Raw genomic sequence first — 15,800 nt, forward strand, 5'->3', positions numbered from 1 at the left:
CTATGCTAATTTTTTTTCCATTTTTAGGTACCTAATGAAGCTTCCAAGTTAGATCAAGAAATGGACCTTTATTTAGTTGGCAGTGACACAATCTTTAGTTCAAATCGGCCCCATTCATCATCTTCCTCAACTTCTCATTCCACAGTATTAGAAAACTCAGTTTCTAGGAATCTTCATGTTCCTCTTGTAAATTATAATTCTATTTCAAACACTACAGGTGAGTTAATTGAAATTAAGAAAATTAACTGTTTTTATCTCACTATATCTTGTTTTGATGCTCGATTTTGATTTCATATTTAAACAAAAGTGAACAAAAAATATAATGAAAACAGTAGTAAAACTATTCAATGATTTTTAAAAAAATTGAATTAGAAATATTTCATTGTCTGTGTTCTACTTAGAAAACAGGAAAATTTTTTCTCACTCAATTTCGAAATTAGTTACAATGTACTGCGCTCAAAAAAAACAGCCCACCCTGAATAACTTTTGATCTAATGATCAAATTTTCACGTTCTGGGACTCAATCTTAATGGCTCGATGGGGTAATCTCAAATATGCTAATTAATAAGAGCAGACGATGTTTTACTTACGAAATCAATCAAAAACGTACTTAATATGAATAAACATACCTTTTTTTTCGGCAGATTCAGATTTCTGACACCCAAAAATATAGGGGGTAGCCACAATCTGGAAAATATGATCAAGAGAACGCTCCAAAGTTTGGAGCCCTTAATGTTAATTTTACTTTTTGGATTATTCACTATATCTCGAGAGCTTTTTAAGTGAATTGAAAAATTCTTACACTCATTGAAAAATACTTACTATATTATTTATTTATAGACCCAAGTGCCCGCCATTAACCGAAAAAGAATTTTTATTTATTTTAAATTTTAATAATTTATTTACTTTAATAAATATATTTACTTTAAATTTTTTTCACCGAAGTTTAATTCAATAAATTTGGGCTGTATTCTCTTAACTTAAATTTTTTGTTAATAAGAGAGATTAGCATCTTCCTTTTGCAGTCTTTTCTTGAGGTATAAGGATATATTATCTTCGCATGTCACGCTTCCCGTCATTTGGACTTATATTTTCTTAAATATTTAAATAAACATCAAGTATGCTTAAGTTTTGGACACCAATGTAATTTCAAAACTTCATGAGAATAATTAATTAATGTTCCAGGCAGAACAGAGAAAAACTTACATTTCTACTTCCTTCCATTTTTTTTTTTTTTTTTTAAGTTGCCAGCTTTGACTATAAGTGTATTTTAAAAGAGCTAAGAAAACATGCAACTTCAAATTATGACTGTAAAGATTAATCTTACTTATATATTTTTTTTTAAATTTATATGTAAACATTTAAATTGATAGCTCGCTTATTTATTGTTTTACAATACCTCCTTAATATTTTTCTTCGATTTAAATTAAACAAGTAGATTTTTTCACAAGTAATGACGTAGAATTTCAAAGTTTTGTTTCAAAAACATATAATTATTATAAATAATGTCTAATTAAATAAATTAGGTGCATAAAATTCTCTTGCACCATACATATTTTTTGACACTATCATATTGTGTGAATATGTTCATTAATACGTATAACTTTTTGTTCAAATTTGATCATGATTGTTAAAGTATTAAGAATAACACCAGAAGAGCCTTATTGATTTAATATTCATTAAGACTATTATTCAAAGGTGAGTATTTATCTTGAATTAGGCACTGTTGCATTTTTAACAGTAGAATACTGTATGAATAAAATGTTCATTGATACATATAACTTCTAATACAGAGTTTATTTGATTTTTAATATATTAAAGGTAAGTATCATCAGACAAATTTTAAGTTTTAATATTCATTTTAAATACTTATTCAAATAAGAGTATCTATCTTAAATTAGCCAATTTTACACTGTTAACAGTATCGTATCGTGTAAGTAAAATGTTCATTCACACATATGAACACGAAGTTAACTTTGTTGATCTATCAGACAAACCTTAATATCATGATAGTTGTCATTCATAGTAGCTATCATACAAATGTGGGCATTTATTTAAACACCATTACACAGTTAACAGTATCATATTGTATAAATAAAATGTTTATTTCACTCATGCATCAGAGGAAACATTTGGTAAATCTTTATGTTTAGGTGACTGTTGTGGCGTAACCACAACTACGGTTATTAAGCATTAATTCACTGGTATATAAGACATGCTAACTTGATTCAATCACTAGGTACCTTTTGATAGATAAAGGTTGGCATGGTCGATAACTCCGCCCCAACATTGGTGACCTCCGGACGTGATTTGATCACGCAGTAACGCCCACTTATATCTGGTAACGCCTACTTCGATGGATGATCCACATTGAACAGTTGACTTGCTACTTGTGAATGCGACATAATCCACCTCCTAACCAGGGCCGTTTTATCCATTAGGCACTGTAGGCAACTGCCTAGGGGCCCCGCCACGTTCAGGGGCCCTGTGCTACAGAGAAAAAAATTGACAATGTTTCTTAAACAGTAAAAATTTAATTCGAAATTTCAATGACGATTGTCTTGCTCTGTACATTACATCGACGCAATTTTAGTACATTTCTGAACGCATTCCAAATTAGATATTAATATTATGGTAGTTAGTTCATATATAACGCAGTAATATAATCGCAAGCAATTTTATCGCGGTAGTTTTAACGCCGACTAATCAGATGACTAGACAGCAAGAGCAGCTTTTTTAACACAACACGCTTGAAAAACGCGCAAAATTTTACGTTGTGAATGCATACTTACTGTTCTGGTACCTACCATAAGTATGTATATTCTATGGCCAAGCTACCAAAGAGTATGTAAAAATAAGGTTGGCAGTACTGGTTCTTTCCCCGATCCGCTAAATACATACGTTGTATTGTGTCATAGACAACATTTTTGAAACATTTTTAATGTAATTGTTGAATTTTCACTTCGTGCAATTTGTTTGCGAGTTTTACGGCTGTGAATGAAAAGAGAGTTTTACAGTTTGTGTTTCAAAAGTAAAATGTAGTAAGCAATGTAGTAAGTAAATGTACCTATGTAGTAAAAAACAGCGTAATTATGAATAAAGTGTTGTGTTAGTGAAAAAATATATTAGGAAGTTAGAAGACGGTAGGGGGGGCCGAGACGAGCATTGCCTAGGGGCCGCGACTTACATAAGCCGGCCCTGCTCCTCACGCTGTTGCTGCTCAGTCTCGTCTGGAACATCGACTGCTAAAGGCAACACAGGAGCGACTACGACCGTAAAATTAATACACCTCTCACATTCGGCACTCAAAAACCCAATGACCTTAATCCCAGCTCTCCCGGTCTTTCACAAGTACAGCAACTAGTGGTATTAGTTCATCCAATTCTATCCCTGATTAAATTCTGGTGGGAGAGTATTGTGGCGTAACTACCACTACGGTTATTAAACATCAATTCACTGGCATATAAGACATGCTAACTTAATTCAATCACGAGGTACCGTTTGATAGATAAAGGTTGGCATGGTCGATAACTCCGCCCCCACACTGTCATACAAATGTGGGTATTTATCCGAAATTGTGTGGTATTGTCGATATTACCCGTATTGTGTGAATAAACTTTTCATTTACGCATATGAACACAAACTTTACTTTGTTGGTATATCAAACAAACCTTGATATCATGATAGCTATCAATCATGGTAGCTATCATACAAATGTGAACATTTATTTGAACACCATTGCACAGTTAACTATACCGTATTGTGTGAATTAAATGTTTGTTTCACACATGCATTGGAGGAAACATTCATGCATAGGAGAAAACATTAGATAAATCTTTATTTTTAAATTGTATTGTAGATATCATACAAATGTAGATATTTATCTGAAATCGTCATGTGAATTTACTAAATTATCCATAGTGTGTGAATCTATGTTTACTTTTTTTAATCTATAAGACAATCTTTGATATTTTTATATTCATAGTAGTTATAGTTCAAAAGTAGGTATTTATTTGAACACCATCACACGTATAACTCTTGTCACAAAATTAATTTAGATTGTAGATGTATCAAATATCAGAAAAACCTTGACTTTTTTTTATTCCTTGTAACTATTATCCAAATGCGGTTGCTTGCCTTAGATTAGATACATGCTTTGTTCCGCCAACTCATAGAGTAGTTTCCCCCCATATAAGAATGCCCAACATTTGACATAATTATTTTTTTTGTGTGCAGGTACAAATTTTAAATCCCCCGGAACAACGATATCATCTTCATCGCCAATCTCATCATCCAATATTTTCAACTCAGCTGCTTCTGAAATTGATAGAATCTTAGCTCGGATTGAACAAGATAATAAGGTTTTATCAGAATTAGAGAAGTCAAGAGCAACCGTTGGTGTGTATTAAATAAAACTTTAGTTACAAAAAAATATGTGTAGGTAGTTTCAAAAACATTTTGGCCGTTTCAATTCTTTGTAGAGCAAATTAGTTGTAACTAGCCACTTTTTTAACGATCATTTTAGAGTCACCCTCAAGAACTGTGAGTTTTGCAGCTCCTCGATGCACGATCTTGCTTAAATCTTTTAGCTTTACCGGAATTGAATTCTCAACTGAAGCCAATGATATTGCAGCGAACTCCCGAAAGTTGTAAATCGCATAGAAGCACTATCTGAAATTTAAACTCCGCTACCGAAGCAGGCATGACAAATCCTAAATTCATAACTTAATTTATTCTTAAGCTTGTGATATTCCAGAGAACCACTGAAAATTGTAATTCATTTAGAAGCACTATCTGAAATTTGAAATTTTGATCCAGGTGTTCCCTTGTCTTCTGGATTGGGTTCAAAATTGCAAGGCTACGGAGTTGAACATTAGTAGTCGTAAGCCCAAAAATTGGGTCTGCTATTCAATGGCGGTTAATAAATAATATAAAATATAAAAATATAAAATCATTTAGAAATACTATCTGCAATTTAATCTCCGTTGAAGAAGCGGGCATGAAAAACCTTAAAATCATACAGAAGTTGAAAGAACAAGGAAACTTGGAAGGATGCTTAACCCTCCAAAAATTCGGTGAAAGCAAAAAAAAAAAAAACAAAAAAAAAAATTAATTATTTAATTCTTTTAAGAAATTAAAATTAAAGTAACTAAACAAATCATAACATCTAGTAAGTGATAAATCAAACTACACGGAGAAGTCACTATGTTATAAAGTTTAAGTATAAATTAGACGATAGACCCACTAAGAAAAAGAATATAGTCAAAACTAATAGAATATGGTAAAAATTAATGTGTTTCTGTCTCTATTAGAACAACAAAAGCTCAGTAATTTTTACCGAAGCACTTTGGTAATGATTTTGGTAAAGGTAACAATAAAATATGGTTTTATGATATGTTATAAATTTCGCTAAATGTGGTGAAATTTGATGAAGTTACCATTATACCAGCATGGCTAAAAACCATTTATTCGGTTAATTTTACTTTTTAGTTTTGTATTTGTTACGAAATACGGTAAATAAGAACTATAATTCTGAAAATCAGAATGTCTGGTAAACCGTTACCTTGCAATTGGGAAGATTAGTAAACGAATGGTTTAAAAACCGTGCATTTTGGTTTTTTTAATCAGATTTATTGTTTGTTTTTTTTACCAGAAATGTCATTACCATGCAACTACAGAATTTTTCCCAGAATTTTTTTTCCATGTGGATGTTTAAGTGAATCTCTTTGATAATTCCCAATTGCAATTTATTTAATACTTTGCAAATCTATTTAAATCACTCTTTGTGAATTTAAAACCATTTTGTAGTCAATGCTCGGACAAGTTTGTTTTTACCGTATTTTTGACCTACTATTTTAACTTTCACAATATCTTAAGACAAAAAAACTGATTACAATAAATATATTTTACTAGGAAAAGAACTACAGAAATTTTTTGTTTCAATTTAAAAAAAAACAAAACAAATCCAGTGTTTTTGCGTATGACTGATGTGTTGACAATTAAAAAAATTACTTTTTAATTTGCATCCTTTTAAACAAATTTTAAACAACGTGTATGAGATTTAACTTTTAGATTGTCTCACTTGCAAAGTTTAATAATTTCCTCAACAATAGAAAGGTTTATAAAAAGGTTTTAGCCACAAAATTTCAAAAACTTTGTAACAAGATACTTGCATTAAATTTAAACACTCATCAAATGCAATTTTTTATATTTGCATATTTATTTCAAAAATATTTATATTAATTAGCAGTCTAAAAAATATTAAAAACTTAATACTAACAATGTATTATACTAGATTGTGCAAATTAATTGGTACAAGTCAGTTTTTTTAAAACCTCAGCCTTCTAAAAAAAACTAACTCAGTTCTATCTCTTCCTTAGTCTAAGTCTCAAAATTTTGATGGCATTTTTGTATTTTTGCTTTGTTTTTTCACTTAAATGTGAATTTTTGAATCCCAAATAAATACAATTTTGCATTCATAATTGAAAAAATTTTTCAAAATGCATATTAAGGGTGATCATCACGCAGATCATGTACATCTTCAATTTTTTTTTGTGATACTGTTGCCTAAATACATGGTGTCCTAAAATAGACTAACGGTTTTCAAAAATTTCTAACTCTTAAACAATTCAGATTTGAGAAAGAAATATATTTTAACGAATTTATATGGCTAATCATAAATGTTTCCTTTCAAAATTCCTAATTTCAGTTCTCTGCAAATTCTTCTAACAGTTTTTTCCGTTACATTTTGATGCATGTGTTAGATTGTATATATATAACAAAAGTTTTCATGACTGTGGGTTCGACAACTGATCAAATGTTACCGGGTTCAATTATTTGTGAATCGCTACTCTTTTTGTCCGTTTTTTTGTTTACGGATGTCGGTGGAAATTTTGGAAATTTTATAATGCAACTTTCATTTATAAAAATATTTCAGAAATTTCGAATTTGTAACCTACAAAATTTTTATCCTTGATTTAGACGTTATCTATTTGCAACGCCATCTGTTGCAAAAAACTTATATAAAACCAGAAATTCTGGGAGAAAATATTTATGCTATGTCACATGTTTTTCTCAAAAGTTATTTTTTTTTAAGCTCAACCGTTTTGTTGATACCAATTTTTGAAAATCGTCATTCAAATTTCGAAAATCCTATTGATAATATCAGTTAAATCAAGTTAAAAATACTGATTCCTACAATTATATTTCAGATTCTCCATCTTCTATGCATCTCGAAAGACTGAAGGCACAATATGAAGAGGAAAGAGGAACAGAAAACATGAGCCATAGCCACAGACATATGATGAGTAATATGAGTAAGTATGCATATTTTACGTAAATGTCATTCATATTTATATTTAAATAATATTTTTTACACTTATAGATTTTATATGGATATAATACTGTCATATTTTTTGTAATAATATGTGAAGGACTTTGAACAATATAATGGTAGGCCACTGTTCCAACTTGTCCAAAGAAACTGTTTCTGGTAAAGAAAATAATAAATTTATTAAATAATAAAACATAATTTCAATGAAGGCAATATAATGCTTCTGTACATTAAGGTATTATCTGGTGAAAATTTCGGAATCTTGTAATCTACTTATATAGAAATAATGCTAAGAAGCAATTTGATGTTAAAATATCACATTTAGGAAAAATGTGTCCAACCAATGAATTTTATCAAACCCTTCATTTATATATATTGCTATTTTTCTGTCTCATTCCAACTATATTCTTTTCTAAACCTATGAATTGTAATTATATTTCAAGGAATATTAATTGTTTAATTTGTAAAATTAATAAATTTGTTATGAAATGGGAGCAAAAGCAATAAAAAAATAAGTTTTCTAAAAGCTTATGACTTATTTAATAAGATGTGTTTATTGTTATGCGCAAATTGAACTACTTTTAAAACAGACTGGCTAAATTAGAGCACTACCTATAAATATAGATCAGTCCAACTAAATTTATTCATATATGTGAGCTCTATTTAAAGAATGGATCATAAACGCTTGTCAAGTCGAAGAACAGACAACTGATATCAGCGAAAGACAGCACTAAGTCCAGGGTCACGACGGGATTCCAACCTGCTACTTCCACGCATCAGAGCACTTGAAACCCCATGGTCACGTAGGTTCCTCAAATAGCTAAATGCCAATGAGTCAAAACAAAATCTTTTTTGACATTATTTAGCTTATATAATAAAGTAAAATGAAAATCATTTTTGTTGTTTCTGTTCATAAATTATTTGTGGGAATAAGATTAATATAATTAATCCATAACTTTCTATGTACCTCATAATTGTAAATATTTGGACAGAATCCTCTTTGTCGTCAACTGCGCTCGATCAATTATTAATTGAGACAGAGAGGAGTAAACATATGTACTGGAAGCTCAACAAGGGCAAATGGAGTAAGTATTTAAAGATACTCTTAGCCACTAGCGGCACTCTTGCTCGCCAGTTTATAGCTAGTGGCAGTAGTGCCTTGCTGATTTTGTTTTCAGCTTTTAATTTATATGATCATTTTATTATACTTTGAATTTGTTTGAAGCATATAAAACACATAAATACACATAAGCATGCATTATTCCTGAGTTTTTTAATGGCAACAAATATTAAAATACAGTGCGGTTATGTATTGCACTACATAAATTACATTTGTAGTTTAAAATGTTTTATTATAGTTGTAGCTATTTGCCTGTTAATAATTTTATTATCTTGTATGAAGAATTCTTTTATATACCTATGTTATTTAACTAGAACTGACTTTTATTGAAAATGCACAAATGAATCTAGCTCAATTTGTATAATTTCTTTAGGAAAAGTATTAATTGATGTATAAACATATAATTATTTAAAGTGTGAATATGCATAAAAACAAATGTATATGTGACGTTTTCAAAAGTAATATATATTCTTGTATATTCAAATATTTCCTATTATCAATTTAATACTACTAATAAGGTCAGCAAATAAAGCTCAATCAACCCTAGAGAAATTATGAAAACGTCAGGTTCAAGGCAGAAGTGGATCTAATGTTTTGATGGTTTTTTACTTATGTTGTTGTCTCGCAATTTGAAGTCACCACTAACAAGAACCAACATGCTTATTTTTAATATTCCACGTGATAAAGCGTTAACTGAAAGTCGACATCTTCATGATGAGTATGCTGTTGATAGCAGGTTTCTCAGGGTGATAACAGCAAAGTTCATTAGGAAAAGAATATTTGACAAATTAATGAATACTCACATTACTTATTACCTTTAAATCGGCCTATGAAAACACCCGTATTGAATCACATAAAAAAAAATCTGTGGGGAAATATTAGAACAATGAGTGAAACACCGAAATCGGCATGCCCGCAATTTGGTGGATTGATCCATCAGCGAGTGGTAATGGTTGCTAGTGACAAAACCTTGTTGAATTCGCTTCCTGACCGATTCCAAACTGTTATTAGGTCCAGGTGCGATGTTACATGATTCTAAATTAAGCTTTTCATGATTTCTCTATTAATGACTAATTTTCTACCTGGTGAGCTAAATTCAGACTATTCATTTGAAGAGTAAACTTGTCAAATAAAAACAATTATTATCGTACTATCAAAATTACTTTAAAAGCTATCGTGTTTGTGTCTGTATTTGTTTAGACGGTGTTATAATGTCTTGAAGAAAGACCATAAAATTAAATATACCAAGGACTAACAGCAAATTTTTGTTAGATTTGAAAATTACGTTCAGCATGTTTTTATGGATGATGTAATATTCTCATTCTAGTTGCATAAAATCATGGAGTAGTTCATGCATGGGAAAAAGTTTACTAATTTTTGTAAGAGTTTAAAAAATTGTAGTTTTGCAATTAATTAGAATTTTACTTTTGTAAAGTTTTTTTTTAAGTTTTTGAAAACTAATAAACTTTTTAGATGTTTAAATCTTATTTATTGAGTAGTTTGCCCAAAATTTTGAATTGTAATGGATCACCTTCCCTAAATTAAATTAGCTTGTAATAATTATATCTTTAATAAGCTTGCCTAAGGATCATAATGTAGTTTAATAGGATTTGCATTTTGAACTCTAGGTAGGTTAAATTACATAAGTCATGTTTATTTTATGATATATAATGAAGTAATCAAATACGATACAGATTATTCTAAAATTTTGGCTTTTTAGGCATTTAGCAAAAAAATATTTTTACTCTCTTTTACGACTAAGACTTAACTCAAAAATGCAGGGGAGAAACTTTATCAACGGCAGATAAAGTACCGTATTTTGATTTTTTTTCTGAATAATTACGAAAACAGAGATTTATTAAACTATTTGAGCAATAGTTGAAAGACAAATCAAAATGAAAAATTTAAAAATGTTATGAAAATATAAGTTTTTGTTGTAATTTTTTGCTGCATTTTTTCTGATTCAACTTATTCTCATATCCTTAATCAGTCTTCATATTATACACTTATAGATACTATCTACGATAGATACTGCACATACTATAGTAATTTACTATTATAATTATTTTGCTTCATTGCATTTATTTTTATTTTTCAAATATAATTTCGCTATATATTAATTATAAATATACTTTTTTAAACATTTTTTTTACAGTTTAATTTATATAAAGTCAATATTACTTTATTTTTCAAAGAAAAATTACTGAGTTTTATAGCTTATCATGCTTTTATCACGTAAAATTCATGTTTTTGAAATAAAATTCAATAACTAAAAATTTCGCAACTGTCTCCACTAATTTGTTTCTGAATATTTAAAACTATTTAAAAATATTTTGAAAACGAGAAGTACTTTGAAGATTTTTTTCTTATTTATAGAGTCATCTGTTACAATGAAAGAGCTTGATGTATTAATGCAAAAATTAGAACAAGACAACAAAATTTTAGCAGAACTCGATAGAAAAAGAGCCACCTTTAGTAAGTAATGTAACTCAAAATTTTACAACATAATGTTTTACATTATTTTAAGAAATTCCGTTCTTAATTATTTCATAAAAAATTATTCTGTCAATACTTGCATGAATATAATAAACTTTTATATTTACAATATGGTCTATGGTAAACGTAACAATTTAAGTTTTTTCTTCAAAGAAGATTTATTATATATTTTGTATTTTGAATGAAAAAAATCTCATAGGATACTATACCTCAAAAGTTTCTTTATTCAAAAAAGATTTATTATATATTTTGAATGAGAAACATCTGATAGGACACTATACATTAAAAACTTGAAGCACTATCTTTTATAATTATTATTAAAACACGCATAATGCTTGAATTAATATTTAAACATATTATTTACTCTAAGATATTAAGTGCGATTGAAAGAAAAATGCTAGCTTTATGATTAAAACAAAGGAAGACTGGTTGATGAAAGACGTCTTCAGGCGACTTCAGAATACGACTTCAAGAAACGACTTCATGAAACAATTTCATGATGAAAAATTCATTAGACGAAACATATAAGCGAAATATGTCAAACATATACCAGAACACATTAAAATATATTAAACATATCAGCAAACATAAAGCAAAATACAATAACGAAACAATTAAATGCTCTTATCCCAGCTTTATGTTTAAAAAAAAAAGAAGACTGGTTGATGATAGACGTCTTCGGGTGACTTCAGACGACAATTCAAGAAACGAATTCATGGAACGATTTCACGACGAAAAGTTCATTAGACGAAACACATAAAGCGAAATATGTCAAACATATTCCAGAACATATAAAAATATATCAAACATATCAACAAACATAAAGCAAAGTACAATAACGAAACAATTAAATGCCCTTATCTCAAAATATTTTTCCTTCATCGCTTATGTATTTTATGATAGATTCATCAGATAACTTTAATTATATTTCTACACAATTTAAAATGGAATTGTCTATGGTACTAGTTAGGCTCTTTTTTAAGGCATTTCAACATTGAGTTATTTATACTTTTTTTAACTACTCATTAAAAAGAATTACGATTCAATATTTTAAAGTGACGTCATCGTTGGTAAATGGTATTTCTCGAACTATCCAAAAAGTCAATCAAGAACCACTTAGCCAAACAGGTTCGACACCCACGCGTGACGTCGCTTACAGGTATCCAATTAAATCTGATTTAAATGACATGGTTAGGAATAATCACTTCATTTCTTCAAGTACCCACTTCCCTTTTTAAACATTTAACTAGATTTTTGTTTTGTTTTTTAACCTCTTTTACTGCACTTAATTATGTAAATATTTAAAAACTACAAACATATTTAGAAACTTTAAATATACAAACACATCGACAATTAAATATTAGGAAATATATAGAAAAAATTCCAAGAAGAATACTTCATTATTTTAACTTTGTTAACATTATAACTTTGTGTGTATCTAAATATATGATTTTCAATTAATTAAATAAAAAATATTTCTAATTTAAAAACTTTTGGAAATTAAAATAATTCTAAATAAATAAAGAAAAAAATAACCCAAAATATTTAAAACTTTCATTTAAACTTTATATGATAACTAATACAATAAATTTTCAATCATATAGAATTTTAGTAACATTGTTCTACCTTTAAATTAAAACAGCAAAAGTTACGACAAAAAAGTTTAAGCGAATGTATGTTTCAATTAAATTTGATACGCATTAAGATTTAATCTGGATCCTTAAATATTTTTTTTTTATGTTTTGCAGCTAATAGAAGACCTTTTTCAGCAACACCCCCAGGTAGTAGAAGCAGTACTCCATTAACGGGCACTTCTTCTCTATCTGGTATGCATGTAGGCAGTATCGGTCAGTCGGGCACTACTTACAATTCCTCATTACCTGCATTACCAAGCAGTACTCCCTATGCTACAACACCTGCCGTAACAGCCAAATCAGAAGACATGTACGATGAAATAGATTACATCGATTTACCACATAGAGGCCAGTGTAAAGTCTACATCGCCCGTTATAGTTATGACCCCATCAAGCAGAGTCCGAATGAAAACCCAGAGGCAGAATTGAAACTTACAGCTGGAGATTATGTTCTAATATTTGGCGAGATGGATGAGGTAAGTTAGATTCAATTTTAGTGCATTTTTGTTTTTGTAAATTAATGAGTGATAATATAGGTTTCATCTAGTGGAAAATTGTGCAAAAACAATTAGGGGATACCTTACACATTTAGATTTTTTTTTCTCCGAAAAAAGGGAGTTTTTTTAAAAGGTTTTTCATTCCTATATGGAAGAAAAATTATAACTCGTCGAAATATCCATGTTCATTTAATATAAAGTTAGTTTTCGTTTCTAAAACGCATTCCCGCTGTGTCTCGTTGTGGGTCAGGCGGTTAAAGCACTATAATTTCATGCCCAACGGAATGATGGTCAATATTGCGACCATTCATCTTTACTTACCACACAAACTGTTAGTCATCGATCTAAAGTTTGGTATGCTTTCAGTCGCCATTTGGAAATTGAACCCCAGAACTTCACAGTTAAAGCTCAGTGGCTTAACAATTGAACTATAGTGGTTCGCTTTCAACTCTTGTTTCTTTTTAAATTTCAACTTAAATTAGTTGAAATATAAAATGTGTATGCCTTTCACTATGCAATATGCAACCTAATACTTGAAATTCTTATCATTAAATTGAATATTATCTAGGCTGTTTTGTTCTTACTTTGCAAATTGTAGTTATTATAATTACACTTAACACCATCTGCCATTCAAAGCTGTAATAGGTTTGACTGTTATAGGCTATAATAATAACAGCTTTAATAGGTTTACGGGAAATGAAGCAGGTGAATCTGAACCGGAGTTCTAAAAAAATCCTTAAATCCTTCGATGAAAGGAAGAGTTACAGTTAAAACAGTGTACCTTCAAAATTTTGAGTATTAATTGTAAGTAATCTTCAAAAGCCTGCCAAAAAACACTGAGATTAAGTAAAGTTACAAAAAAGAGCCACATATAAACTTTAAATCTAATTTACTTAAGTTCACTGAAACACCACTTTATCAACTTAGCATTTAAAATTGTATAGAAAAATATTGCATTTTAAATCATAAAAAACATATTTAGAGTTGGTTAGAATGTGTCTGATATTGTTAGGCAGAATCAAACCTAAATTCCAATAATTCTTGTAGCTTCAATATTGAATCTTGAGTAAACCTTTTAATTTCAATCTACGTCCTAAATAAAAGTAAAGCATGAAACATCTTTGGTAAAACTACTTCGCGCATGAGTTAGATAAAGAGGAAAACCAGGAATTCCGTGGTTAACTCGATTGCAAGAGGATTCTGACCCATGATCCATCAAACACTAGCGACAACTTGCATCAGCACTGTGGTTGACATAAGTTTTTTTTATAGGTAATCAATTCTTGTAGCATAATTCTTAATCACTCTAATGTTAAGAAGTGTTAATAGTGTTAATGTGCTGGCTTTGTTGTTATGTATGCCAGCTAATAATATTAATAGTGTTGATGTGTCTGCTGGACAGCACAGCTCGTGCAGTGCTGGTCAGTCATCAAATTGAAGGGCTTGGACAGAAGATCGTTTATCCGTGATAATGGATGGGTATCTGATAGGATTACTCTTTCTCCAATAGGATTTTTGTGGTTGGTATCCATTTTAGTGTCTCTGATGATTTAATATCTAAAAAAGTCACTGGCAGTTGGATGGTTGTAAAACTTAGTAAAATATGATACAAAGACTACTTACTACCTCCATCTGATTCGTTCATCTAAATTCTGGCAGTGTAGTCCACCCATGCGCCATTATTCTCTTAGGATCATCATTAGGGTCATAAGTCCATTTTTGTAGTCCAATGTGATTTTTGTGTCAAAATTGAATCAAAAGTCTTTTAAATTAAATTCTTTTTAAAAAATTGTCTGACGGTGTTCGGTATACTTTAGTACATTTAAAAATTTCCTAAAAAATTCTAATCTTTACAACACATTTCAGGATGGATTTTTTAATGGAGAACTTATGGATGGTAGAAGAGGATTGGTACCATCAAATTTTGTTGAAAAATTAACCGGTGAGTTCAATCTCCTACAGACAAAATGAAATACATTAAATACCACGGGAATGAGATATTTCATTTATTTAATTTTAGGAGAAGATCTTTATGAATTTCAATCCCAAGTACTGTATGGAACAAGAGATTCAGACGATGGAAGTACTTTAATATTTCGAGACGTTGAAGGAGATCTTGCTGGAGACGATCCACAAATGTTCTGTAGACTAGAATCTAAAATTACAACGGGTACATACTTTTATTATTTCTAATATGAACATTTAGTTTTTAATTTTTAACCCTTATTTTTATTATGTATTTTGTATGAAAAAATTAGCGTACAGAAACAGCTATCTCGAACATTTAAAAGTCGGCAAGAGCCTTAAAATCGACTGTAATCTATTCAATTAAAAATTTATGCAGAATGTTCAGAAGATCGTCTATATTACATATTTTTAGAATCCTCGAATGTAGGATATTAATTTGGTTCACTATGCACAAAAGATGAAACCCACATTCAGACATTTCATTATGAAAACAAAAAAATAAAACATTAAACACAAAATAAAAAAAATGAAAGCAATACAGTCCAACTGATCTCGCGCACCAGCCGGAACAATCATTCGCCATTTTTTTATTTTATTTGAAGGATGATTGCGGTATGCCCTTTGGCGGAGTTAACGAACGCTACATAACCTTGAAATATTCGGGCTCTGTTTTTAATTTTAAACTTATATTTTTTGAATAAAATATGACATTCCAAAATATCTTTTTAGTTGCAAACTCTGAAAAATTTGAA

At 29.7% G+C, this 15,800-nt stretch overlaps 1 protein-coding gene across 10 annotated transcripts in view; it reads left to right on the plus strand.

Annotated features, from left to right (window-relative positions):
- LOC107442660 (RIMS-binding protein 2) overlaps positions 1 to 15,800 on the plus strand; it is a 106,965-nt gene that overhangs the window by 59,281 nt on the left and 31,884 nt on the right. For 7 of the 10 annotated variants that reach the window (XM_043057810.2, XM_071178487.1, XM_071178480.1 and 4 more), the window contains 7 exons: positions 28 to 217; positions 4,237 to 4,398; positions 7,212 to 7,316; positions 10,830 to 10,928; positions 12,698 to 13,059; positions 14,947 to 15,022; positions 15,101 to 15,250. In XM_043057810.2, coding sequence (XP_042913744.1) covers positions 28 to 217; positions 4,237 to 4,398; positions 7,212 to 7,316; positions 10,830 to 10,928; positions 12,698 to 13,059; positions 14,947 to 15,022; positions 15,101 to 15,250 — 1,144 coding nt within the window. The remainder of the gene's footprint in view (positions 1 to 27; positions 218 to 4,236; positions 4,399 to 7,211; positions 7,317 to 10,829; positions 10,929 to 12,697; positions 13,060 to 14,946; positions 15,023 to 15,100; positions 15,251 to 15,800) is intronic. The other 3 variants (XM_071178493.1, XM_071178482.1, XM_071178484.1) reach the window with 1 other exon arrangement.

This window comes from Parasteatoda tepidariorum, chromosome 1 (genome assembly GCF_043381705.1).
Source record: "Parasteatoda tepidariorum isolate YZ-2023 chromosome 1, CAS_Ptep_4.0, whole genome shotgun sequence".
Taxonomy (NCBI): Eukaryota; Metazoa; Arthropoda; class Arachnida; order Araneae; family Theridiidae; genus Parasteatoda; species Parasteatoda tepidariorum.